General features: G+C 44.1%; 1 protein-coding gene across 1 annotated transcript in view; it reads right to left on the reverse strand.

Moving 5' to 3' along the window:
* TIAM1 (T-cell lymphoma invasion and metastasis 1) overlaps positions 1–17607 on the reverse strand; it is a 127706-nt gene extending 110099 nt beyond the window's left edge. Inside the window, exons 1-2 of the mRNA XM_008566503.1 lie at positions 16640–17607; positions 3375–3822 (exon numbers count right to left, since the gene is read on the reverse strand). Coding sequence (XP_008564725.1) covers positions 3375–3822; positions 16640–17602 — 1411 coding nt within the window. The 5' untranslated portion in view covers positions 17603–17607. The remainder of the gene's footprint in view (positions 1–3374; positions 3823–16639) is intronic.
* Between the last annotated feature and the right edge of the window lie 2173 nt (positions 17608–19780).

Here is a 19780-nt window from a genome sequence, read left to right on the forward strand (position 1 = left end):
TCATTTTTCAATTTTGCTTTAGAATCATCTGCAACAGTGGTGGCTGAAATCAGCTTTTACTCAATTATCAACTTGTTCCAATTTTAAGACTAACATGAAGCAGCAAATCCAAAAACTACATAGTCCCTGATAAAAGTCTCTGTACCCTCATCTTCACTTAAACATGATCTGTATCCTTTTCAGTTGTCCACAGCGGCACTCCAGAGGCACAATCTAGGTAAAAATCTTTTTTAAAAATTATTTTGTCTAATGTTAAAGAATCTTTGGAAAAAAATCTCTATTTCGTAGTTCCCAGGTGTTCTCCTTTTTATTTCTCAATATCCAAGAGCTGCTAAGAAAAAGTCAGCAACAAGACTTGCTTTTGAGTGGCAAGGACAAAGCCCCGAGTATGTCAACATATAATGGGAACCTGTCGGGCTTAAGAAGCGAAGGACTCAGTGGCTCTGTGCTCTGGGCCTGGATCCTGACAGATTGTGTCACTCAGATCTGGGTCACCAAGAAAGTGAAGGCTCCCTCCCCTATTAGGCCTGTGGGCTGTGCTCCTGAATGCCTGCACCTTGGCTTCCCATGTCACTTATTCTCTAAGCGAATGGCAGAAACAAAATACCCCACTCTGCTACGTCCCAAGTATCACCTGATTATTTTTATTCTATGCCACTAACATTGCTGTTCAAAACTTTAGAGTAAGAATTACCTGGGAAGTTGTTTAAACTGCTGTATTAGTCTGTTTTTGTTGCTTATAACAAAGTACACTGAACTGGGTGATTTATAAAGAAAATGAAATTTATTGCTTACAGTTTCTGAGGCTGGGAAGTCCAAAGTCCATCTGGTGGTGGTGACAGTGACCAGGCGTCTCATGTTGCAAGATGGTGGAAGCAGAGAGAGAGCACAGAGAGCAAAAGACAGACTCTCCTCTGCTTTTAAAGCCCTCAGAACCACACCCCTAAACACCATTTTTAATCCATTCACTACTTCACAGTCCTACAATCTAATCACCTCTTCAAGGCTCCACCTTTCAATTACCATAATAGGATTTCCCATCCTCTTAACAGTCAGTTTCTCATATCTAAAAGTTTCTAATATATAAAACTTGGTGGACACAATTCAAGCTTCAGGGAGTTTTGGGGGGACATAATTCAATCCACTATAACTGCAGATTCACGGCCTTTTATGGACTGAATTATGCCCCTGCCCCCAAATTCCTATGTTGAAGTCCTGACCTCCACTACCTGAGAATGTACTGTATTTGGAGATAGAGCCTTTAAAGTAGTTAAGGTAAAATGGGGTCATGAAGGTGGGCCCTAATCCAATATGACTAGTGTCCTTATAGGAAGAGGGAATTTGGACATAGGTGTGAAGGAAAGACCATGTGAACATACCAGAAGAAGATGGCCATCTTCAAGTCAAGAAGAGGCCTCAGAAGAAACCCACCCTGCCAACACCTTGGTCTCAGACTTCTAGCCTCCAGGACTGCAAGAGAGAAAGCTTATTTACACCACCCAGTCTGTGGTGCTTTGTTATGGCCCCTCTAGCAAACTAATACAGGGGCCCACCTCTGAACCCTGTGATTCAGCAGGTATGAGGTACAACCAGAAAGCACCTCAGATGACTGATGAAGGTGGTCTTCGAATCAAGCTGTTGAGAAAGCAGCAGCAATTAATAAATTGATAAGACAGGCTGCTAAAGGGAAGAGAGGCTGCAGCGTCCAGTGATACCTGTACTTGAGGGAGAAGCAGGAGGCGGGAGAGGACGAGGCCTTTCCCACGTCACCACAGCAGAGCAGCTGGCATGATCCAGGCCCTTCAGACACAACCCTGTATCACCTCCACATCAAGCTAGGGCAGGTCACACATGAGAAAGAACAGTAGCAGTTCTCCAAAGTGCTCCCACAGGATGAACACCCATGTTTTGTGAGCAAGTCCACTGCATCCAAGACTCATCAAAAGATAGTGCTGTAAGACTAGCTGAGCAACAAGACAGAAGGGGCCCAGGCCCCTGGATGACTTCATAGGAAAGAGTTACCAAACAAGCTTGAGCTTGTCTACTTCTTAAAGGTGAGAGGAAAATAAAGTTCTGTCTTGCCTATGGCACCTGGCACTGTCATTGTCATTGTGGGTCTCTGTGACATGCAGCAAAACCTATATCCTAACCAACTCGCTCCCTTCCTGGTCCACCAGGCATCGAAGCAACAGCTGGTACCACTGGTCACAGGACCCACCACACCCTGCTGTCGCACAGGGTTGGCCTGCACACCACTGCACAGGCATGAGCCCACCTCACTGAGCAGAGCTGGAGGCTGTTCCACGCCTCTAGGTTTCACCAAGCGCAGTTGATGAAATCCAGTATCAAGTGGTCTAGTATAGGCACCACACCTGGTAAGCCCAAGATGCTTCTTCCTGTGCCCTTTCTTTAATCTTGTTAACCTGTCTAACCTATCTTACCGTTTACTAACCCTGCTTCAAATCTAGCTTGTGACAAAAACTCTAAGTGACCTTGCAAAGTATTTGCACAAACATATTACAACTTCTACACTACCAAGCCATATGCAGGTATGTGCAAAAATATACACACATACTTCACAAATGTATGCAAAATGACAATGAATAGCAACATATAAAAGCTTCATGGTTCTACAAAAAGAAAATACTGATATATACATGTCCGTATGTATCTGTACATAGGCATACTCAAACATACAAAGTTTGACTATAAAATAGCAACTGACCTTTTCAGAAACATAAGTTAGACATTTCATTTACATCAGGTTGAACCCTATGAAATTAGAGATATTCTACTGATTTTTTTTAACCTAAAGAAAAGCAATTTCTTAGGATTTAAGCTAATGATTTCCCCTCCAAAGCATTCATTTTGGGAGGTATTTCACTAACTTGAATGATTCTAAAAAAAATGTTTTTGCAACTCATCCTTCCAAACTGCCATCAGAACCAGCTGGAAATACAAGGAAACAGACATGAGATGCTCCTCTAGCTTAATTGTAAAAAGAAGTAAAGGGGAAAAAAAGGAAACATTATTTGAGGGTGTGGGGGGACAGAGGGAGTTACTAATCAAGGGGTATAAAGTTTCAGTTAAGTCTGACGATTAAGTTCTAGAGATAAGTCACAAATCATTGTACCTACAGACTACAATACTACATATTGCACATTTAAAAACGTAAGAGGGTAGATCTCATGTTAAGTGCTCTTACCACAATAAAAGAAAATTTCCTAAAAATTAGCATGAAATAATTCCATACGATAACAAAGAGAAAACCCCATCAGGCAAGTATGCGCACAATGGATCGTGCAACGGCGATGCGGCGATGCGGCGATGCAGCGATGCAGCGATGCAGCGCGGAGCCAGGGCCCCTCGCTTACCTTTCAGGGACACCCAGTAATGCTTCCACTTCCTCCGGGTGGCCGACTCCACCTTCTTGTTCTTCTTGTGCACCAGGAAGTTCTTGACGGCCAGGGCTCCGGCCTTGCGCACCGTGCCCTGCGCGGCCGTCAGCAGGATGTCCGAGCGGCCCGGGGAGCTCAGGGTGCCGCTGCTCTGCTCGTCGCTGTGCGCGGAGCCCGCCTCCTCCAGGCTCTCGCTGTTGGCCGTGCTCATCTGCAGCTCCCGCCGGAAGTTCTCGTACACGCCCTGGCGAGCCGCGTCCCCGGTGGAGCTGCTGCCGCTGTCGCTGCCCACGAAGGCCCGACCGGCGGGCGGCGAGTAGCTGGAGTTGGTGGCATTGGACCGCCTGGACAGGAGGTCTGTGTCGGTGGTGGCCCCTTCGATCCCGCTGTCTGCAAACTCACTGCCCTCGCCTGCGTTAACATCCTTGGGAGCAGGAAGAGAGAGGGAAAAAAGACAGGCATCATGCAGAGGGGCTCCCAGGAGCCCGGGTAGCATCAGGGGACCGACCACCCAGGGCATGGCTGCTCCCCAGCCCTCCTGGAGCAAGTCCTCCTTGACCCCTGGACCTGCCCAGACCCAGCTCGCCAGCAGAGCAGCAGAGCCCCTGGGGAAACCTTAAGACACCCTGCATGAAGGCAAACAATTTGGAAAGTTCAAGAAATAGAAAAGAAACAAGGAGAACATCTAAGAGCTTGTCATTTATCTAACTAAGATAACTAACTAATTGGCAAATCAGCTGTTGAGATTCTTACCACCTCCATGCTGAGAGAGCTCAGCACCCTCACCCTCATCAGCCTGCCTTGAACTCCAGGAAATTCTGCAGGCAGATTAGTTAGTTCTTCTGGAGGTAGGGGGTTACAATGGATAGCTGGGTCTTTCCAGCTGATTTTTTTTTTCTTCTTTTGAAATAAATAAAAAGCCTGCTTAGGAGTCTATTCTATAATGAAGTGACTCACAAGATAGCTAGTGCACCACCTCACCCACTCACCCAGCAAGGCCCCATATCCCAGGAGCAGGCAAGAGTCCGCATGCTCTAATCAGCTTCGCTTCTTGAAAACAAGCAGCCTCTCACTCCACATTGTGCTAAATAAGTCTGTGGGGCCCACAGCTCCAAGTCGGGCTCTCCAATTACCTGGCCCTTTCAAAACTGGGATGCTAGGAGCCCGAAGCAGGCTACTCACTGCCCCTGGGCCAAGTGACAGCGTGGGGCAACTGCCAAGATGCTGGGGATATCAATTCCCAGTTTAAATACATTCAAAACTTCCAAAGCTGCCCCTGCTCTCGAGGTGAACATTTCCAGGACAGACAGGTTTGTTCTTAAATCAGAATCTTAATTGCTCCAAAGTGCTACAGGCATTTTCATAAACAATAATTAAATAATGGTAGTAATCAAGGGAGGATAATGACAGCAATACGGGGCAAGACAGCTCAACAGTCTTATGGATAAAAAACCAGACTGATGTTTCCCAAAGAAAGAGAACAGCAACATGAGTCTGACATAGTAGAGATGGCAAAGCAACATAGTTAGGTGGTTTCACCATTTTTTTGAGGCTTTAATCTCATCAAAATCTAATTATGGTTCAAACATGTACAAACTAACAGGATACTCTGAATTGCCATAAAAAATGAATGCTTTGGGCTCACATATTTGTTGAAAGGCAATGGGGCAGAACGAGCCATGCCACAAACTAATCTTGTCCCACACAAAGTCCAGATAGGTGCTGTGCCCATATCACCAAGAATCTCAGTCAATTATACATTACAACTGTTCCAAGTTCACCTTCATCGGGAATAAATACTAAGTGAGCAACTAAAAGAGGTGCAGAGCCAGACATGAAAAAAAGTGGGGTGTGGGTAGAACAGTAGCAGGAGGTAGTTGAGCAGGCTTCTAAGGACCACTTCCATTGCAGATGGAGGTTAGACCCCTGGGAGTTAAAGGGACTTATGAGGACAAAGAAACCACAGAAGCAGCTCAGATGCAGACCCCTGTAATTAGGGGCCAGTCACTTTGCTATGTCCTGTTCTACTAACAGGCATGGATCGTCATGAAGGACCCAGATCCATTCGGTAAAAATTCTCTACACAAACAGGAAAACACTGTTATCAACCCACATTTCACCTTGGCAGGGAAATTAACCGTATACTTCTCTGCTGATATAAGAAAATAAGAATATTAGACAATCATTGATTATTCAAGCAACCATGAGTTGTGGAAGACTAGGAGTCTGTGAATTTCCCAAACTCTTGGATTCATTCTCACATGTCTCAATTCCTCTCTGAAGGAGGTTAGGTATGCATGAAGGAATCTGCCATAATTACTCTCCTCTAAAATGAAAAGAGGTAAGATGCTTTTCTATAAGACGGGGAAAGACTGGAGCCCAGGGCATGGAGAGGCCAAGGGCCTCAGCTACGCCCCCTCACATCCACATCCAGCCCAGCAATGACCACCCAGCTGCCACCATAAGCTCTCTGGGCTCCTCTGGCAGAATGAGAGGGATGCCTCGACCATACCTCACCCACCCTGCTCCCTGGTCCTCCCAGCGTATCACCCTCCCCTTTCCCCTCTCCCCCTCCCCAGCAACTGCTCCACAACATCTTAGAATGTAAAAAAATAATAATAAATAAATAAATAAGTTTTTAAAAAACAGGGAAAGATAAGATACACAGGTAACATCCCTAGTCTATAAGAGAGAGACATCGGTACAAAGACAGAAAGCCTTGACCTCCCATATCTTGTAATTCCCAGAGCTCCAGAACAGGAAGGAACCTTGCAAAATGATCTCCTTGATTAACAGATGAGTATGCTAGGGCTCAAAAAGTCACAAGTCTAGCTGGTGGCAGATGGGAAGTTGGAACTAGTACTTCCAAGTACCTTTTCCACTATTATATGATGGCCGTAGGGCTCAGCAGCAGGTAGCACCAGACTAGATCCTGCCTAAATATTCAACTCCATGTCTTCTCCCTTTGTTAACCAACAATGAGTGATTGTTCATCTATTTGCCTGGCAAAGCATTAAAACCTGAAAGTGGAAGAAATGGGAAGGAGGAGATGAAAAAAGGATGAGGGAAAAAGAGGCACAGACAGGACAGGCCAATTCTCAAGAGCACATCTCTCTATAGTTTACTACATTCCACAAACCATTCACCCTTTTACAGAATGAATGCCCTTATGTCTCTCTCAATTTAAGCTAAAAGTTAAGGTCTTGATGGATCCTCACCACTTTGTGAGACCTGAACATCAGCTCATGCCAACTGATGCTGTAACCTTGCAATGGCCCAGGTTGTGTGTGTTCAGCTCTGGGATGGTCACTAAGCTTAGCAAAGGGATTCCTCCAGGTAAGAGGGCCGCTGGCCCCAGCTGAGCTTGCATAATTTTGGAGCATGCAACTCAGTGTCATCTCTGGGGAATGATTTTGTATCTGGGATCCAAGATAACTCCACCTTGTCTCCAAAGTGATTAATTAGGTTCGGTGGTACACATCCCCCCACTGATATGTGGCCCAGACCACTAGAAAACAGATGCTGACTGCCCATCCCCAGTCCGCACTTAGTCATGAAGCTTGGGATATCCCAAATAACCAGAAGCCCGTTCCCTAGCATCGTGGGAAATGAGGTTGGCCCAGCCAGAGGCACTACTCAACACTATTCTTTCTTTCCCTCACTGTGATGCAAACTGTCTTGATGGCCATCTTTCTGAAGGGCTCCTCCTCCTACCCACCTCAGTCTCAAGGAGACTTCACACCTGAGCAACCTGACTCCCCACTCCCTGAAGCACTGCAAACCTCCCCACTCTTCCCAGCAGTAAGGAATACAGAAGATTGACACCAGGGGTAGTCCCATGGGAGCCTCGGCATTCTTTGTAGTAAATGCAAGGTATGTTCCTTATCATCTAGTTAAACATCTTAGTATCTGATTTGTCCTAGAATAGCCAAATGCTAAATTTTAATCAAAAAAGTCTGAGGAAATCAAGGAAAATGGTAAGACCTTAGGTAAATAGAGAAATAATTCCCAACATGATCCAGCAGAGATTTCCAGGAAACAGCTCAAAGTAAACTCTCCATGTCAGAAACACTCCACTGAAGAGACTTCCGATTAGAAACAACATTCACAGGGTAGCGAGGCTCTTCAATCCCGCTCTCCCAGGACAAATCCTCCCAAACCAGATTTTCAGAGCACTCGCCAGTTTCCATCTCACTTGCAGTTTCCCAAAATGAATGCATGCACTTTTCTACTGGATGCACAAGTGGCCAGCTGTAGCCCAAAACATACAACAGCTGCTGGGCAAGAGTTTTCCTACCCATTGTGGTTGGACAATAAATGCTTAAATGAGCTCCCATACCAAAATAGGGGAGGCAAGAGGCAACCTCAAAGACTGCTTTCGCTGCCTTTAAAACTGGAGGGCCACCCAGCATGAATGTAGACTAATGACATATTGTGGTAAGACTCAAGTTGTTTCCACAGGAGACTTAACAAATACTCTGAGGGACAGGTTTTCTGTGTTGATGACATGAGGACACAGTTTTGAAAAACAAGGTAATTCGCTACAAAGCGCAAGGGCTCTGGGACAATTCAGGGACTAGTAGAATGAGTTGGTCACTTGTAGTTATGAGCCAAATGCAATTAGAAATGGTTTCCTTGGCCACTTTAATTTCCCTGATGAATACAGCTTAGCTTTAATATACCTGTGCAGAGAAGCTAAATGTAGGAGAATTCACTGTATTTCAGTGGGGTAAGGAAATTTTGACCTGCAGAAGTCTTGAATTAGAATTATTTCTGCCTTGTTAAGTTCTAAAGTGTTCTTCCTCTAGTTTATCATCTTATTATTCCTAAAATGTAAGTGCCACCCCCCACCCCATTTTTGGTTCTCAGTATTCTCTCCTTGATACACTCAGTATACTCTCCTTTGGTAATCTAACTACAGCAAATATCAATCCTAGGTAAATTACTCTGAACCAATCTTTGCTTAAGTCTCCTCATCTGTATAAGGGGGATAACAATAGTGTCTACTTTGTAAGACACTTTATCAGATGCTGTGAGATTGAGTTAACCCAGGGAAAGTGTCTAGAACTGTGCTCAGCACATGGTACCTGTTCAAAAATGTAATTATAATTACTGTCATCTCCATCTTCAGCCTTACTGACATCTCAGCCCAAGGAGAGCAGGCATGGCCTGACCTCAGTGACTAGCTTCCTGCACCAACATGGAAAAAAGCTTGTCTGAGGAACCTGTGAAAAACAAGGTTTCATGGGGAAAACAGGCGACCAAGGCTGGTGTGAGCCTAATACTAATTAGGGCTTCTTAATTATTTTCACATTCAAAACACAGCACAATAAACTAAGAAGATGGTGACATTACTTACACTGTAAATTAGTAACTATTGGGCACTATTATTAATAATTGCCATTCCTGATTTGCTAGAAATAAGAAATTGACTTTATTTTCCCTCTTCTTCCTTTCCCAAGGCAAAAATCTCAATGACTTTTTATGTTTCCAACACCCATTCCCTCTCCTCTAATGATTCCCAATGGGAATGATTCACAATTCCTCTCAATTACAACCACTGGAAGCGAAATTCTTACATTTTCTAAAAAGGGATTCCAAAGTAAGTTGGCAAATGCTTGAAATGCTGCTTCAGGTAACTTCTGACTAGAGAGTGCTTTATGTCTAAGTTAAGTGAATCATATTCTCTCCTTTCATATGTTTTTCTGTGTATGTGCTTCCTTCCACCTTGTAGTCATCCTTCCCCTCTTAACTACCCCATAATAGATCTCACACCCCATCTTTTTCTTCCCTCCCTAGGGCCGAATCCCTGGTTCATCAATAAGCTCTCTCTTCAAACTATGTTCCTTCCATCAATCCATCTGCACACCATCACCAGGTACATCTTCCAGAAGCAACGTGGAGGGCTCTTCAGACTGTGTCGTTCAAGACCCTCCACAAATGTCCGGCATTATCTCCTACCCAGCAGTGAAACTGAAGACCTCATTCTGGGGCATTTTCCCAGCCTTTCTACTTCCAGCAATACTCAAGTCCCTCTTTTTCAACAGCTGGAAGTCTTCTCTTTCCCTCCTCCAACTGCTATGCCAACTTCTCTGCAGCATCTCCTCATCCTGCCCCAACTCTACTCCAGCCACACTGGTCTCCTTGCTCTTCCTCGAATGCACTAAGCACCCTCCCACCTTGCAGCTCAGTAGCCCACCCTACCCACCCTATCTGAAACTGCCACCCACATTCCCCTCCACCTGCTCTTCCTCACCTTGCTCTTTTTTCCATAGTATATCATTTACTTACTGTGCTAACATTTTCTGCCACACACCCCCATTTCACTCCAACTAGCTCCATGAGTTCAGTAATCTTTTTTCATTGACACATCCCAAGAGCCAAGAATAGCACCTGGCATGGGCAGGCACTTCAAAAATAATTGTTGAATGAACTCATTTTCCACCACAATCTCAAAACAAGGAAAACAGTTTCTCATGGAGTACATTTTAGTTTGATTTAAAGGTTTAGTCATTTCTAAGCTCAGCTTATGCACAACTAAAGTTGGGGTGACAAATCAGTCCTAGACATAAAGCTTAAATTTGCGGGCCGGCCCGGTGGCGCACTGCTACAGTGCGCCGCTTGGAAGCGCGGTGGCGCTGCCGCTGAGGGTTCAGATCCCACATACAGACCAGTTCCCGCTCACTGGCTGAGCGAGGTTCGGGCGCGGCACCGAGGTTTGCGATCCCGTTGCCGGTCCCGGTCCGGGCGCGACACTGAGGGTTGCGATCCGTTGCCGGACACGAAAAAAAGACAAAAAGGAAAAAAAAAAAAGCTTAAATTTGCAAACTTCATGCAGTTTAGTTTTATTATGTCTTGTATGGATACAACCAGAGTTAATTTAAATTTTGTTCTTCAACTTTTTTTAAAAGTAGAGAAAGTAGGAGATATATTGGGCTACCTTGGGGCCCAAGCTAGATTCTCTGTCAACATGTGGTCAAAGACCACTTGGGCCTAAGGGACAAAGTGAAAAGCCTATGAGATGTTTCCTAAGTTCTCCACTGGGCTCCGCAGAGACCCTGTCAGACCTTCACAGCAGGCTGGCTTCACAGCGACATCCAACAGGTCTCACAGTCCTCCTCAGAGTGTTCTCAGCTCCTGATGCCAGCCCTTCCTCCTCCTAGTGATGCTGTAAAACCAGTGATGACACGCCAACATGACAAAAGTTGAGTCAAAGGGCACAGACTTTCCTCTATTCATATATTAAATTAAGAATGTGACTTTCAAGATCCGAACTTTCCCAACCTATGCTAGCATAAATGAGCTGCTCTCAAAGTATGGACCAGGAGTCCCTGAGATACTTTCAGGGTCCCTAAAGCCCTTTCTTTTCCAACTGCTTGTACAAGACCAGATTTTGCTCATATAGTCCAACCACACAGAATATTGCAAGAAAGTGGACGCAGAATGAGACTTTGGTATCTTCCGCTAAACCAGAAGTCATAGAGTTTGCAAAAATACAGAACAATGCCTCTCATCTCACTACTCTTTTTTTATTTTAGAGAATAAAAAATTTTAAATAAAAAGGTATTTATGTGAACATGTAATGGATTTACCGAGATTTTTAAATGAATTAATAAGTATTTTTTACATTTGGTACAATTTTCACTGTAATACGTATTTATAGATATAACTCACAAATAGAAGACCTTTGAAGACAGCAATACTTTTTAAGAGTACAATTTTTCCTGGATATCTGTGGGGGGTTGGTTCCAGGAACTTCCTTGGATACCAAAATCCTGGGATGCTCAAGTCCCAGATATTAAATGGCATAGTATTTGCATATAACCTATGCACAACCTCCTGTATACTTTGTCATCTCTAGATTACTTATAAAACCTGATACAATGTAAATGTTATGCAAATAGTTGTTATACTGTGTTATTTAGGGAATAATGACAAGAAAAAAAAGCCTGAACATGTTCAGTACAGACACAAATTTTTTTCCAAATATTTTCTATCTGCAATTGGTTGAATCTATGGATACGTAATCCATTGATAAGGAGAGCTGGCTGAAAGAAGGGGTCTGAAAACTCTGACATAGCCATCCCTCAACTACCTACTCATCCCCCTCCTCCTAAAAAGATCTTGGCAAAGGAGATGGATAATCTTGTTGGAAATGGATAGGCTCATTTTCAAAATAAACATCTCATTGCTTAACTTAAATGCCAGCAAAAAAATAAATAAAGAGGAACACACACACACACACAAGCATCACAAAGAGATAGAGGTAAAGGGAAGGAGGAGAGAATTGTTTTTTGTTTTTTTTTTTTAAAAAGCTTTTACATGAAAATATTTTGTTTCATGAAGAATTAACCTTAAGTTCTTAACCAGAAACTTCTAAATGGACTTTGGGGGACCCATGGACCTCCTGAAATAATATGCAGAAGGGCGGCCCATGTGTTTATTCTAAGGAAAAGGTCCAAATTTTTCATTCGATTCTCAAAGGAGTCTGTGACCGAAGGTTAAGAATCATTTGGCTGTTGATGTCAATTTTTCAGCTTGGGACACAAACTTATTTCTGGGCCATTAAGCTAAGTTGTAAAACAAAATAAAATTTTATAAATCAACGCAATTTTTCTAGGAACTCAAAATCCTTTTCTGATAAGGCTGCACCCCCTATCCTGTTAAAATCACCATCCCATCTCCTTGCTTATCAAAGACAGCAAGCATCGGGGAGGGCTCTTTCTAGAGTTGTCCTCGCCTCTCTCCATAACCATCATTTCCTGCAACAGACGTGGGCAGTAACAATTTTCTTTTCAGCCAAGCCCTTTTTTTTTCTGTACCAGAGTGGAAGGTTTTGATTTTAAAATCTGAGGACACTTAGGCTGAAATCTGTTCATGGCTGGGGAGGTAGGATGTGGGGGAACAGGGAGGGAGACCCTGAAGAAAGGGCCCTGGTCAGTGAGTCAGAAGATCTGAATTTTAATCCAGTTGTGAGAACTTGGCACCTAATCTCTTTAGTTAGATCCTCTTCCTCCTCTGAAAAGCAATGGGGTTGTATGGAGAGGTGATCTGTGAGGTCGCTCCAACAAGTTGGTAACTAAATCACACTGAAATGAATCCCTGTCACCAGCCAACGAGGTTCCTAAGCTCTGGCTGAGAACTCTGCGTTATCCCATTCCCGCTCCATACATGGTCTGGGAATACTGAGGGGTGGGAAACAGGTCAGTTAAACCCACTATCCTAATTACAAGTGCCACATCTGGGCTAGGGGCTCTGAGAATACATCCCCTTGCCACAAGCTCAGTACAGCAGCGCCACATTCTCTCATCTTCCAAGTGGATGAATGAAGCTCTCCTCACGAGTGTGCACAATGGTTCCAAGCCAAAGCTTTCCCTAGAAACACAGAACCTGGCTACAAGATGGACCCTCTGTCAAATGGCAGACTTCTCTCTCTCCAGCACCCCTGTTGCTGAGATAGCGGAAGAGCTGAACTCTAGAACACTAACTCAAAACTTCACCATCACAACAAATACCCACTATTTATTGAGCATCTGTTATGTGCAAGACACTGTTTTCCATTCATTCCCTGGCAGAATCCTCCCACCAGCCTCAATTAAGAGTCACTGAGGGGCTGAGCCCGTGGCGCACTGAGTGCGGCGCTGGGAGCGCAGCAGCGCTCCCGCCGCGGGTTCAGATCCTATATAGGAATGACCGGTGCACTCACAGCGCTCACTGTGAGGCCGGTCTCAAAAAGGACAACAACAACAAAAAAAGAGTCACTGAGATCTCTGGAAGTTGAATAACCAAGAGGTAACAGGCTCAAATTCGTAAGCTCAGATATGCTGATAACCTCTTCTTTGCATGACACGAGGCTGCCCCTTCCTCTATCTGTAACCAAAGAAATACAAAGAATGTAAAGTTCAGGCCAAAAGAACAAGTAGCCATCAATTAAATCCAACCTATTATGTGCTTTTACAGAAAGCACTAGCAGTAAATTCTGCTTCAAATCGTATGAGGCTTTACCCGTACTGACTTGCAATACAAACTTTTATTCATGGTGCATGCGCAAACACACACACACACACACACACACACACGCACACACAACACATGCTCAAATATACATAAATAATTGTGTGCCAGAAACTGCAACAGATAGTATGTGTTACTTTTCACAACCTAAATGTGAACTCCAGTGCCTTCACATTTCAGTAAGACATCCAACTACTGAACAAATACAAAAACAGGAAGAATGGCCAAAAACTCTTTTTTGATCATTTTTAAATCACATGAAATCATTCACATTATTTCAGAAAAAAATGTATTTTCTTCCAGGCTTAGAGGACATGCTCTTGGGCCAAATGTCTGCCAGGAACTCTTTTTCAGGGAATAAAACTGCTGACAAGACTATTACCGATTCAACTGCATCACCAGGGCAGCTGAGGAGACTTTAATATCTTGATTCAAGCTCACTGGAGAGGTCCTCTGGGTCAAAAACTTTAACTAAAAAAAAAAAAAAAAAAGAATTTTCTTCAAGGAAGCTTCCACACCCACTGTCTCTTAAAATACACTGTTTGGAACATAGTGGGCTCTCAAGAAATCGCGTTGGATGAGCATGCCAAACTTAGACTAGGAAATGTGGGCGGGAGGATAGTGTTGTGCATAATTCTGGGGTTTGTTTCAAGTCATTAAAGATCCTCACTCAACATATAAAGTCAGTACAAAAATAATATTTCCATTCATTTTATAGGCTCCGCAAAAGGCTTCTGTGCACAGTATCCCAGTTGGTTCTCCTAATGGCCCTGTTGGAGGCTACTGTCACTCAGACTGGACAGAGAAGGATCTTGTGGCACATACGAGGGAGTGAGTGGCCCAAGGTCACTGTATGGATAAGCAGACACCAGGATGCAAATCCATTGCACTTTGCGTTATATTAAGATGCCTTAGCAGTGACTTTATGAGGCACCGAATTTAGATGATCTCACTTCCATTATATTAACAATTTTGGAAGGTGATAAGCCAAAGAATGGAAATTTCGTATAATAATTACACGTGACAGCTTTCAGTGGTACTGGATCTGGAGGGGAGACCTGCTTTGCTTTGCCCTCTTCTGGGAGTAGCCAAGACTCCAAGGTCAAATCCCATCAGGCAGCTGGGTGTGGGAGGGAGCAGAGGTCTAGCTGTCCTCCGGTGTTAGAACCATGGAAAGAGAAAGGCTGAAGAATATAGCCAGGTATCCCTTGCAAATCTTACATAGAATATGTGATAACTTAGCATTGTTCCAGGTAAAACTGAAAGTCGAAGGTGATGTTCCATATTTAATAGTCTATGTCAATGCACCCTTCCCCAAACTCCAAAGGCCAGCAGACCACCTCTTTGAATCAGTCCTGCAATGCCAATCTCATGATGCCTTCAAGACAGCCCTTCAGTGCTTTTCAGGTGACCCCTGTCAAATGGACAAAGCACGAGTAGCCCATACAGGGTAGGCAGAGGGACCACGGGGGGCAGAGGGGGGCACGTATTCTGCCGTTATAATCTCAATTCAGAAATGAAATGGGTTAAAATTCAGGTAGTGCATCTCGATGAAAGCTTCATGCTCACCTTCTCAGACCACAGATTCAGCCTTCTTAACAACTTTGTTTGTATGACACAAGATTTTGATACAAACACCAAACAGCCCTGGGTCTTCAAGCCATATAACACCACTAACAGTGATGAAAATAACAACACCTAACAAATTCTACCGTACTGGCTGCTTCCTAAATACCAGGCTTCACATGTTATTTCATTCCACTTTCTCAAAAAATCTTATTATCTCCATTTGACAAATGAAAACATTAAGGCTTCAAGAAACTTGCCCAAAGTCACCCACGTAAGAAGAGTTGGAGCTAGGGTGCCTGGCTTGGACACCATCAGCAAAACCTGTCCTCAGGCAGGAACAGTCTAATGCCAGTTTTCTTTCCCCTGGCCCCCCAGGTTCTCCACCATCTGTCCATTATATTTAGAACCCCTCTCTAGCAGAACTGAACCTCAAAACACCCATTTGACTTGCACTGGAGCAAGGCCAGAGCATGCAGCCCCATCCTCCACTGGTCAGGTCAGTGGTGTTTGCTGGTAACCCTGGTGGCTAACACACCTTTCAAGGCAAATGAGCCCCATCTGGATTTTTAACCTAAGGCACCATTCTACAAACCACTGCCACAGGGAACAGTAGTACCAGAAAAGGACCAAGGAATGCAAGATTGCTCAGTATTTTATTATCCTAATATTAATTGCCCTTGCCAACTAAGGTAACAGATCCTCCTCGCATTAGCAAGATACTTTTAAAGTCTTTTTTAAATGTTTTCACAGGGCCGGCCCGGTGGCGCACAGCGCGCCGCTTGGGAAGTACGGCGGGACTCCCGCCGAGGGTTCGGATCCCACATACAGACCGGCTGCTCACTGGCTGAGCAAGGTGCGGGAGCAACACCGAGGGTTGCGATCCGATGCCAGTCACGAATAAAGACAAAAAGGAAAAAAAAAATGTTTTCACACACACCCTGTCATGCAGTAGACCCCAAAGCAGGCAAGTTGAGCATCCTTATCCCCATTTTTCAGAGGAACAACCAGAAGTTGGGGTTTGCTCAAGGTCAAACAACTAGTTGGCTGCAAAGTAGGAACTGGAACCCACCCATGTTATTCCTTCCGCTACGCCTCCCTCCAGAGACAGGGCTGGCCAGCTTTGCAAGGCACAGGAAATTGAAATGGCTCCTGGTAAGGCAGTGAGGCTGCCAACCCCTGAGAGAAGCTGACGAGTGACCAGAGCCCTCCCTGAATTAAAAATGCCTCCTCCCGGCGAGCCGCCAACTAACCTCTTCCCACCTGCTGCAGTGAAGAAATAAGCTCCAACAGTCCACGCCCCACCATTCCTGTCTGTCCCCAGAAAGGACCAAGTTAGAAAAGAAGCTCGAATAAGTGAGATGCTGTTGAAGAACTGAGTAGCACAGGCAGCCTCCCAGTATGAACTTACCAGCTTTATTCCCACTCCTATCACATCCCCCCCACACACACACACTCCCCTTAATCCCCACCCCTTAACCACAGAACCATAAGAGGAGCAAAACAGAAGGGAGAGGAATTCTTAGAGAAGTGGCACCAGCTGCAGCAGCCAAACAGGGTAAAATCTGATTAAAAGATGGGAATCTTATAAGAGCAAAATCATGCACTTAAAGAGTCATGCACCATTTCCAAAATATTGAAACAGATTTCAATCACTTTACCTGAGTTGTTTTTGCTCTTCTGCCTTGCATGCTGTTGCTATGGCTAATTTGTGGGTTGGTGGCACCTTCAGAGAGACAGTGAGATTTCCTACAGGGAAGTGTGTTATAATTACTGTACGGAGGAGTATCTTCGGCAGCAGCTGGTGGCATCTTATGGTTTGCAAGATCGGGAATATCAGACACTAAATTCCGACAATAGCCTGCAAATTTGCTCCTTGGCCCCCCGTTTGCTGTCACCCCAGAGTTTTTCTGAGCATACAAGTCACCCAGGGAATTGGCACGGTGACAGGTGCTGAGCTGCCGCGGACTCGCCTGTGTTTCCATCCCCCGAGCCTCCTCGCAGTCCTTCTCTTCCGCGGAACCCAAGATTTCTTCGTTGCTTGTTAAATGTTCTTGGCTCAGATCAGAGAGTGAGAATTCCAGGCTGTCCTCCCGCCAGATGTCTGCAGATTTGGAGCGTTTCTTCTTAAAGCTCGCCGTCTCCATGAAAGTGGGCCCATTGGATGTATAGGGATGCTGCCTCCTGCCTCCCTCAGCCAAATATGTAGCGTCATCCCCGTAAAGCCTGCTCTCCTCCGAGTCTGGCATGCTTTGCACAGAGGCTGCCGTGAGGACGATGCTGCTGTCTACGCTGGGAGTGACAGAAGAATCGGTGTAAGACACAGGTCTCAAGCCCATGTCCACGCGGTCCACCCAAATGGGCCTCCCGAAGTCCTCTAGGGTGCCTTCTTGGGAGAAGGGCTCCAGGCCATTTTCGGCCAGGGACTGGGGGATGCTGGGGGTGCTGCTGGAGCGGGTGCTCACTTCGGAGTTCCTGTGGATCACCTTCCCCGAGGAAGCGTGCCTCGTGCGCCGGGTCTTGTGTGAGAGGCGCAGCGAGCGGGATGTGTGCTTGCGCCCCAGGCTGGCATGCTTTTCTCCATAAAACTCATGCTCTACATTTTGACTTTCTGCGTTTCCCATGGTTTTACGGTCTGTAACAAAGGCAGAAGACAAGGAGGTGATAATTGAGTCACTATTAGTATACGGGTAGGCTTTTAGAGAAAGAGATCAGTGTGCAGGGAGAGCAGAAGCCTTGGCTTATGGGGCTCAGGTAACAGCACAACTTGCTACCTGCACCTGGCAGGTACTTGGACTCTTACCTGGTAGCAGGTGAGAACTAACATCATCTGTTGAGACTGCCCCCTGAGATGTGAAATAAGCACATAAGTACTTGTCTCTGCACTGAGGGTGGATGCCCGGGTGGCATGCCAGAGTTGCTTTTGTACAGCCAACAACTCTGCTAACCTTGTCTTCCTTCCCAAACTCTACAATTAGATCTTCAAAATTCTATTCCTATCCATAAACTGAAAACTCAAAAAGTACAAACACAGGTGTCTACCAAATAAGTAATTTTCTGTTTAAAATTATACATATATTTCAAAACACAAAACTCTGAGGTGTATTTGGTAACCTCCCACTCTCCCTGCCAATGTTGTTTTTTTTTCTTCTATTTGGACTCTATTCATATTTCAAAATCAGTCAATAATGGAAAACATCAAAATGTAAGTCCAATCAACTTTTCCTAATAAATCAAAGTTGAAAAGAAAAAAGCTTTCAGCTTTAATTTCACAGCATTCCAAAAACCTTGATTTGGGTTTTTTGTTTGGATTTTTTTTCTTGGAGGGGGTAGGCAGTGGTGGTGGGGATGGGCAAAACGAAATAGAAACCCCACTCTCTGCTTAGCAGCAGCCTAATGGATTTATTTCTGGGAGCAAATCCAACCTGCAAACATTAATCTGGTACAAAGTGCCCTGCAAACAGAAATTCACATTATGAAACCACTAAATGTGATTCAGTCTTTTGGGGTGACCCAGGTTAATTCAAGTCCCTCCTTCACATTTTCCCAGTCTCTTTCACTGACCCAATGACACAGTTCTGTTACTCACAGTGGGAAAGAGAAAAATCTTCAAATCTTGACAATTGTGACTCTACTTAGCCTATTCTCCTAGCTCCGCAAGGTCTCTCGATAGCACTTTAAATTGTATACACTTAAGATAACACATGTGAAAACAGCTAGAAAGGAAAGAAGAAAAAGAGTAGCCGGCATATCCCTGAGCTGGTTCTTTTAACCACCTACAAAGCCATTCATTCAGAAAATATGCACTGAGAACCAACTATGTTCTAGAAGCCAGAGATATAGCAGAGAACAGAAGAGAGAAATTATCTACTCACATGAAACTGATATTCTAGCCAGGGAAGACATGCAATAAACTAAAAAGTAAAAGGCACTACGGAGAAATGGGAAATGATATTACCATGACCACTGCAAAGAGATTGAAACAGCCTGGAATATAATATAGCTTCACACTGAGCCAAGAATCACCACAATCCCACTGTTCAGTCTAAAATGTTGCCTAAACTCTCACAAGCACATCTTTACTGAAATAAAATTTGTGGTAACAGGAAGAGAAAACCTCCATTTAATGTTCCAGTGAGTTCAGAGGTAACTCATACAGACACCAGATGTTAATCTATTCCCATACTGGAACATTCCCCATCAGGTCACACATCATACGGTTCTCAGAGGGAATTTTCCAAGAAAGAGAATCTCTTTTTTACTAGCAGCAAATACATTTCAAAGGAATATGTTCGTGCTTATCTGGCTGGTATCTTTAAGAAGCAAAACAAAACAAAAGATAAAAATTTAAGTATAGGGAAAATGAAAAGATCAACTGTCCATGCACCACCGTTTATGTTATTTAAATTCCTAAGAATAGCACTTGCTACATTTTTTATGAGTAAAATAGATAAATACACATTTCGGTAACACTAAAGGCCATGACCAATTTCTTAGCATTCTTAATTTTTTAAAGTATGAATTATGGTACCTAGATGTGTCTATGTAACTATATGTTTTACCAATAAATAATAAAAGATTTAGAACAAATGTTCATCACAGCCCCATTTTAGAAATCACATAGGTTTACATTTAAAGGAGGAAAGAATTATGGTGACATAAACTGGATGGAAGAGAAGGCTAAAGTAGCACCTCAAATATGCTGGGATTAATCCCCCTCTATCATATTTATCAAAAGTTTGCAAATGTAAATTGACAGACATATTTTCAACAACACCTTTCTAGTTAGGCTTGTTTCTGCC

The sequence above is a fragment of the Galeopterus variegatus genome, unplaced genomic scaffold, assembly GCF_000696425.1.
Source record: "Galeopterus variegatus unplaced genomic scaffold, G_variegatus-3.0.2 Scaffold248, whole genome shotgun sequence".
Lineage (NCBI taxonomy): Eukaryota > Metazoa > Chordata > Mammalia > Dermoptera > Cynocephalidae > Galeopterus > Galeopterus variegatus.